The sequence below is a fragment of the Symphodus melops genome (genome assembly GCF_947650265.1).
Source record: "Symphodus melops genome assembly, chromosome: 4".
NCBI classification, from domain to species: Eukaryota; Metazoa; Chordata; class Actinopteri; order Labriformes; family Labridae; genus Symphodus; species Symphodus melops.
In genome coordinates, this window is record NC_136694.1 from 18856925 (window position 1) to 18865976 (window position 9052).

At 38.1% G+C, this 9052-nt stretch overlaps 1 protein-coding gene across 1 annotated transcript; it reads right to left on the reverse strand.

Moving 5' to 3' along the window:
* Positions 1-24: 24 nt before the first annotated feature.
* il17rc (interleukin 17 receptor C) lies at positions 25-8279 on the reverse strand. Its single transcript, XM_079342228.1, has 16 exons — positions 8210-8279; positions 6168-6383; positions 5630-5947; positions 5057-5294; positions 4266-4369; positions 4056-4161; positions 3787-3828; positions 3586-3704; positions 2682-2738; positions 2474-2549; positions 2165-2382; positions 1747-1800; positions 1616-1667; positions 1409-1504; positions 1035-1073; positions 25-934 (listed from the first exon to the last, which is right to left on the reverse strand). Exons 3-16 carry the CDS (start codon positions 5735-5737, stop codon positions 387-389), a joined length of 1857 nt encoding a protein of 618 aa, XP_079198354.1. The 5' UTR covers positions 5738-5947; positions 6168-6383; positions 8210-8279; the 3' UTR covers positions 25-386.
* Positions 8280-9052: the final 773 nt, after the last annotated feature.

A 9052-nucleotide genomic window follows, 5' to 3' on the forward strand; every position in this document is an offset into this window, starting at 1 on the left:
TGGAGTACAACAAAACGACAGAAATATAGTTGAAATTTTAATTTACACAGATAAATGTGTCATCAGATGAGCCATCGGCACTGCTAGTTGAAAAGTCACAGCCGAATGTTTGATTGGTTATTGCACAAATGGAATCCCATATAACAAACATTAGCTAAATTGAATATTTTCAACAGGTCTTCATTTAGTGTCTGATACAGTTTAAATTAACTTGCCGTTCATGTGAACAGAACAACATTATCTCCAGCATGATATGTAAGCTTCAAAGGCTTTGTCCCCAAGTTTGTATACACTCCACTGTATTCAAAGTGTGATTCTCTTCTGCTGGTCTGGTCCTTCTTTAGTTGTTGCTCTCCATCCATCTTAGTCCTTGCATTTCTTCATGGTTATGTCCATCTACCTTCTCCCCTTTCAGAACCCCCCACAGTAAGCTCAGATAGCAGAGCCTGGATCTTTGAGGGGAGATAAAACAGAGGTAGACCCTGAAAAAGCTCTGGTAGTGTCCTGTCACTGCTAGAATGGGAGTCAAATTTGACAAGAAGAAACCGCTCTCCTGCCCTGCCCTGCTGTTTGTCGGCCTGGATAATGCAAAGAGAGGCTGTGAACACATCAGAGTAAGGGGACAGCATCTGATCCTTGTTGTCCACCTTTATCTTGATATCCGCATTGTGCAAATGGGTCCATTCTTCTGCTCTCTCTAAGGCATTATGGGTCAAGACGAGCACGACTCTGCCACCCTGGCTCTTTAGCTCCAGCAGTTGCGAGTGCAGCCATGGCAGAGGTCCCAGAGCGCACTGCTCCTTCCTGCTCCACTGGTCCACAGACACACAGAAGCCATAATTAGAGAGCAAGGACCCCAGCTCACACACTGACTCTGAAACACCAGCATCCACATCTGGGGGGCTCAGCAACACCACACGACACATTCTGCCAACTGTAGAAAAAAGAAACAAAAGGATTCCAGTAAAGGTTGGCTTGTTTCATCTTGACTTTTTTTTAAAGTGTTAAATACTGAACTCAACTTAAGTACTCACCTTTGACAAATCCGCCATAATGACAGCTCCACACCCATTCTATAACAGTACAGTAGGTGTAAGTATTTTAGAAGGCTTAGCAGAAACGCATCATAAGCATAATCAACATTATAGTGCCACAAGAATTGAAGTGCATTGACACGATCTGTGTAAAACACAAGAGGGATGCAAACATTTCAAAACCTAGTCAAAAAGATAAGACCTTAGCAGCAAATGAAAGCAGATTTATGAAAGGGGCCTGAAATAATTTAATCCTAGCTAAACAATACGTTTAGTATAGCAAACAAATTCCAGACAGCGAAACATGACACTGTGTCTTTTCTTTCCTTCTCTTTATTTATTAAACTTAATGCAACGAGAGAAAAAAGACTTACTCTTGATGAAGTCATGAAGTAAATAGAACATGATTGTAGTCAAGCAAACTGTAAGCATTGCACCAACAACCAGGAGACTCCAGCGCCACCTGTCAGCTGTATGAAAGATAAGACAACACCTTGTTTATTAAAAGCTTCATTGGTGTACTTTTTTCCCTTTATATCCCAAGTTCAAACCAGGATCTGCTTAATGTGTGCCATACTCACTGTTTTCAAAACAGAATGGACCCAGGTTAAGTCCCATTCCTCTGACCTTCACCTGAACAAACGGGCATTAGTTTGTTAGTTCAGTTCAATAAACAAAGGCTTCACACAAGGGGACATTATTAAATAATTACCATCACACATGGAGAAAGCTGAAGGTTGATGTCTTCAAATGCCCCTGTTTTCACCTAAAATGAAACACAATAATAAATCTCAGTCACAATATAAAAAGACCTAGAATGCAACTCTGCCAGTCATAAATAACACCATGCAGTGTAGCCAGCTTTATTTTGAATTCTAGTCAAGGTGAATGATTATTTTAAAATGATGCAATATATGTATAAATGTAATATATGCAACTTCAAATAACATTTTGAAAAAGCAATCTTTAAAACAACTATTTAAAAAAAAAACAGACGATATCATCAACTACACACAGTTTCAATACAAATCAACAGTATGATAAGTAGAGATTTCTCCAAATTTGAAACAAAAGCTTAAGCTTAAAGTCAAGAGATTTTAAAAACATATATTATTAACAGTTTTTCTTACCCACAATCCCTTGCTGTTTTGTCTCCATGCGCCCATTGCCAGTTGTTGTCTGAAGCCCTTCACCTCCTGACAGCTAAAGTCTCTCTGACAGGGCCACACTTCACCCTCCAGCCTGCAGGGGGCAGACACGTTCCACGACAGCATTGAGCGGGAGTTGCTCATGTGACCCTGACTAACAGACACTGAAATGTTCTCCCAAATATTCCTGTGGAATAAATCTTGAACAGACACATAAAAAAGTGTCAGAATCCTGAATGTAAATCTGTAAATTTATAAAAGACATAAAGTATGTAACATTAGAAAACAGACCTCCAGACTTGTTACTTGTGTTAATGAAAGGGCAGCTTAGAGACCGCCTAGACCTCTGATCATCCTCATCCCATACCTGGAACACACACAAACACAAACACACACACACACACACACACACACACACACACATAAATGCAAAGTCAGAACATACACATCATTATCAGTTTGCTAGCTGTGACTGATTATGATTTTCCAATACAGTTACCTGAAAACACATGCAGGTGGTTACAGAATACAATGGGATGGACAGCGTCTTCCATTTCTGTTGAGTAACATTTAACACAACATGACAGAAAGAAATGAATGTTTGAGAGCATATGTAAAATATCTCTGCATTTTGTCAAGTTCTGAACAAAACTTAATGAGCATAGGCCAAATATTCCTTCATGTGTACAGTCACATTTTGATTTGAAGACTGGTAAATAATAATCTTTAGAAAGTACAATTTTTAGTTGTGGATAACTAAAATATTTCTAGTTTATGCCCCTTGATTTGTCCTTTTAGATGCCAATATTTCACTTGGTACTGTTACTTTGATAACTTTGCAGATTCAGTCAATGTAAGCTTCATAATTAGTCTGCATTTGGCTTGCCTTATGCAATACACATTTATGTATTTATAGTTTGAATTCAATAATACAAAATGATCCAGGGTCAGAAATAGATCATGCTTCTGCGTTACTGCTTTCATTTTTGAAATGTAAGTACAGATTAATGCTTACAGTTTTAAATGTTATCAAGTAAAACTTTCTTTATTGTGGTAGGACTTCTTTCACCGTGGTTACTTTGTCACCCACCAAAATGTTCATTTATACAATAGTTTCTTTACTGCTCCAGTTTTATACTACTTAAAGAATTTTGGATGGAGAGTGAAGTTTCTTTACAAAGATTCTCAAATGGAAAAAAAAGATCAGCTTGTCTGTTGCAATGCAAGATGAAACAATAGCCTTTGTACTTTCACTTGTGACTTTTAAAGTGACTGATGTTATTTTGTAATATTGCTAAAAAAACAAAAAAAACAACAACAATTTAATACACAACTATTAGCAGAAGAAAAAAAACAACACAAACTGTGACAACTACACAAATTTGGCACTGATATACACTGACCTTGCATTTTCCATTCTGCTCATACTGGAGGCACATAGAGGGTAAGTTTATATTTCTGCCTTCAAACTGCAGCTCAACACGATTCTTCTCTTTGTTAATAACACTGAGGAGTCTGGGCGCTGAGAGGAGAAAGGTACTGCACTGTTCTCATTAAAGATACAAACCAGCATAAGTGAAAATACATGCTAGTGGGATACTTACCTCCACACTCTTGTACACGCTCAGACAGCTCCTGGGAGCAAACTAAACAAGAGATTAAAAAAATTCTCAAAGACGGAGCAGTATCAGTCTGATTTGAATGGTAGCATTTCTTTCAGAAAAGAAAATAAACATTGGATTCCTCTGTCCTCTATCTAAGCTCTTTTCTTGCAGTTATGAGATCATGATCCCTTATTTCATTTTGTGAATGCAATGTACTTCTGTTATCATGTCCTTATTGTTGTTATATTTGTAAAATACAAAAAATCTACCTTCATTTAACGAAGGAGCGACCACCTTTTTTACATGTTTAGCAGAATACGCCATCACTTCACTGCTGAAGGTAACCCCAGCTGGCTCATGAATCACCATGGAAACCTTAAAGATAAACACACCATCACACAGTTCAGACTTTATACCAGAGTATGATAGCACTGATAGCACACACCCTCCTGTATTACAGCACAGGAAGCATACCGTACCTTTGCCTGGTGTTCCTGAGTAAGAGCAGCATGATTAACCGTAAACTCCACCCTCTTGCAGCTGGGTAAGGTGTGTGCGGTGTTGAAGCACACTGACACAGACGCTGTTGCAAAAGAGGCAGTAGAAAAAATGACATGGTGTAACGCTCAGTCTTGAAGATGAAAATTAATTTGATACACTTGATATAGTAGGTGAATTTGGTAGTAGAATTTGGTAAGATTACACTTCACATGATTATTTCACAACTGTCATGTTTGCTCATTCATTCTGCTGGGAATTATTCACTGCAACTTGAAACACACACTCAGGGGCTTATTGTTTAGACTTGTCAGAAAAATTCCACATTGTCTTTATGCTGTCACTTTAAAGCTCCTCTGAGAAGTTTTTTGTAAAAAAGTGTGTGTGTGTGTGGGGGGGGGGGGGGGGGGGGGGGGGGGTAATTAACAGACCTTTGTTAGATATTCAATAAGAGGTACATCTTACTTTTAAAAAAAATGAGGGGAGCAGAAAAAGGACAAGATGAGCACAGAGAAACAAAGAACCACTCTGTCCAAAGTGGGCATCAAAATCAACACAAACCAAAAGGAGCTTTAATTGAAGTTCCTTTTTCATAGTTAAGGTATTGGATAAAAAGCTTCCAGGGAAACCTTTTAAAAGTTGCTTTTGCTGGTCTGTAGCCACAGTACATTAATAATTAGATAAGGTTTATGGATCTCAACACACAAAATAACTGATTTTGTCGAAATAAAAGATAACTCAACATTGCGCCGTATCTTTCCTTAGTTTGTACCTTTAGAATTGCTCATCTCCTCGTTATATTCCTCCTCATCGCTCCCAGAGTGGCCTTCATCCTCCATGTCCTTTTCTGTGCTGATGTTTATCTCCATGTTGATCACCAGACATAACCAACATGATGCCCCGTCTTTGCAGCAGAGTTTGAAATTTGGTGTCAGGTTTTGGATATTTACAGAAGTATTTTCCTCCATAGAAAGAGGCATCTCATCCTTCATGGTGCAATTGGACAGACCCTATAGGAGTCAAAGATGGGAATAGAAGAACAAGAAATGAATGATTTACATGCGAGTCATTTGGATGTTAGCACAAAATGCATTGCAAGGGTAAATATTTGCCCATATTGAGATACATCATCATGCAACAGCTCTGTACTCTGAGAAGATGGCTGATTGTTTGCTTTGAATAAATATTTGAGAATAAAACACTTCATTTGTGATGAGAGATATTAACATTTTAAAGCAAGAACTGAAAAGGAAATTCAAAGTGTAATCTGTCAACATAATATATACTGTATTGCAGCAGAGGAAAAGAGTGCTTCAGTGTATCTAGGCAGTGAAGCCTTCAGTACCTGAGAGCAGATGACTTCATGGCTATCGTATCCAGAAGCGTCCATGTTACAGGCTGACATGTGTAGAGTCAGTAAAAGGCACCAAATGGACCATCCAGGAATAATCATTTTGCGTGTGGACACTAAGCATTAAAAGATTTCTCTCCAAATATCTTTCATGGAGACTTTGTGAAGTAAGTCCTGTCTTTTCTTCTCCATTATGCCTTTGATTTGGAGATTAACTTGAAGAAATCCTGGCTGGAACAGCTCAGCAGCGCAAAAGGCAGTGACTCAAGATAAACTGTCAGAATGTTTCTCTAGGTTTCATCTTAAGTTGGCCTAAGGAAGAAAAGATCATTAAATAGAGTTGTTCTTCTTCTGGAAACACCACATTTCTATAAATCTTCCTGTTGTATTACCTTGTTATTTTAAAATAAATAGCCAAATAGTTGCTTTTGGAAATAATTAAACAGTGGTACAGAAAAAGAGGATATAAAATCTTAACAACACATTGAGTCATATAAGACTACACCAAAGTAACATGAGGTTGGTTACTTACTGTATTTGGTTGTCCAGTGTAAGTCAATCTATGGTGTGTTTTTCTCCAGAAAGACTGCTAAGCTTCACACCTTGTTAGAGTGGCTGAGAACTGTTTGCCTTGTGGGAAAATCGAAGCAACAGTCCCTCCCTTTCTCTCTCTCTTTTTCTCTCTCTGTTTTTCGGTCTGTTTCACCTTGATCACACTTGTGAAGTGAACCCTTCCCCCTATAAATTCCTGTAACAAGTACGGTTCATAGTCCATGAGTGCGTCAAATCAGTTTGAGACTCCACCTTGAATGCTGGATTTAAGTAGCTTCATACACAGATCTGAGTTCAAGGTACAATAAACAAGTCACAGCTGATATGTGAAGGGAAACATTTGTAACATGTCTATTCCCTGTTATGGACTTTAAAAAAAAAGGTCCTTTGGCATTTCTTGGTAAACTGTGGGCTGACAAACAAGTTTCTCTCGTAACGAGCCACACATGCCTTTGAACCACATTTATGATGCAATCCATTGAAAGACAACCCCTCTTAACACAATGTCACATGGATCACACAGCAGCTCAACTGGTTAGACCACATAATAACAAACAAAGCACAAACCTTTTCTATCAATCTCTCGTTGTGTATTCAGACCAGAGTTAAATAAACACCTGTTGTGTACATTGTAAATCGATGTGGGCAAGCTGTATGGCCCCATAAAGATGGAGAGTATATTAACTTAAGCTCAATGTGGACTCTAATGATTTAAAACTTCAAACGGCAGATTTTAACACTGACTTATTACACTGAACAACATTGAAGTGATGATTGCTGCAGTTAGTTGTTTCAACTACTAACCAGTTCTGTCGCATCATTTATGGAAACGCACCGACTCAAGTTTTAAAGCTCACATATCGTCTTCCATTTCAACAGGTTGAAATAAGTCTTAGATCTGCCCAAAACATGTCATAAAAATCCACTCACATCCTATATTGTAGCATGCTTATGAAGCCCTCTATTAGAGACCTTTTCTGTCTATGAAAATAAACTGTGTTGGACCACACCCCTCTGGAAGGTGGCTCTTGCTTTCTTGCACCATTCCCTTTTGTTTACTGTGAGAAGGCAGACTCAGAAGACAGAACAAACTCCAAGCTGTGGGAGTATCACCTAACTGGGGGTGGGGATACTGCCCTTCAGTTCATTTGTATCTTCAAGCCAGACTAAAGACTGCAACTTTTTGATCGAGTAGATGTCACCTTTGAGCATCAGCATGAAACCCAAACAAGCTGCTGTTTGTTGACAGCGCAGCCATACTGAGGCCTCTGCTCCTCCAGCGACACGCCTCCAACCCCCCTCCCCATACATTCACACGAAGGAGTTATCAAATGGAAGCAAAATTAAGCAACATTAAGCACAAGCAGTGGACACAATTTTCCTTTGCTTGAGCTCAATTGCCTGTGACCTACATTGTTGTGTTAGAAGGCTAATGTTAGCACACTTTGGTTAGCTTGTAGCTTCACATTGCATGTAAATATACACGGAATGACCTCGGTCTAAATATGCTTATGCTTATGAAATTCAGAAAATTAGTCAGTATGTAATGAATCTTTTCTCTAGTCCTTGACTAAAACAGCTTTAAAACATAAGGAGAGGAGTTGGCCATCATCACCCTCCTCTGCCCCCCAGTGGGCGTGATGCGGGGTCAGGAGAGGTCGTGCACATTTTTTTTTCTGTGTACGCATAAAAATATGTATTTTTAATTTTTCTTTTTTTTTTTTTCTTTTTTAATCAAACAATCACTATTTTCCTCTAACATGTCTGCATTACTTTGTGGCACAGGATAACATCTCCAAATAAACTTAATTTAAATTTGAACTCTGTTTCACCGCGAATATTTATATGCAAATCACAGTCTAGTGAGATATAAAACTCCACATGCTAAAAACAATGTCTGCATAAAGATTGTTTTTCTTTTCATGTATAGAGACAAACAGACAATCTAAAGCACTTTCAACTAAGATGTCAAAGGTTCATAACAATCCAAATGAGGTTAACTGTTGAAAAATAAAAACTTACCAGCTGCCTTGAAGATCTGAAAAATCATTTGCAGACAATTGAAACGTACATTGTGGGTTAAAAAAAAAAAAGCAACAAGTGATTCTCTGCATGTGGCTCACATGCCACCATGTAGGGAAAAAAATAAGGCTTGCAGTGTTCAAACAAAAACGGAACACATAAAAGCAGCCCTTTTGCAACATAAGTCAGAATGCTGAGATTTACAGTCCACACAAGCTTAATCTTCTTATTTTCTACTTTCATGTTACTGTGACTGCTATATGGCATACAAAAAAAATGTCTGTGTACACAAAAAATATACATATATTTAATTTAAACAATTACAATTTCCCTCTAACATGTATGCACAGGAGAATGTATAAAAATACACTTAATTTAAAGTTTAAATATGTTTTGCCAGATTGCTGTTGGAGTTTTACAAACGCTCAACAAGTGTCATCCTTGTCCTCTCAAAGTGTAGTTAGACCACTTTGGCTGGTGTATCTTGTCTTGTTGATTTGGTTCAAAGGTTTACCAAGAAGACAGATGTTATCGTCTCCTGCAGTCAACATGTCTCCATGCTACTGAAGAAACCCCCTGATCCTGATGCACAGGTCAGTCTGCTCTCTTTCATTTCTCTCTCCAGGTGTTCGATTGTCTGACTTTGCTACATTGAGTCACATGAGAATTTGTATTATTATATTTATAAGTATTGCTTTTGAGTATATATTGTTTATTTATATGGATTGATTATGAATATGTAGTTTTTTCTTGTTTGACAGAGAAATACTGGAATAATGCTGCATCTCCTCTCCACACACCCAGACTCTAGAAGTTCACACAGGAGCTAAGAACTAAATATTA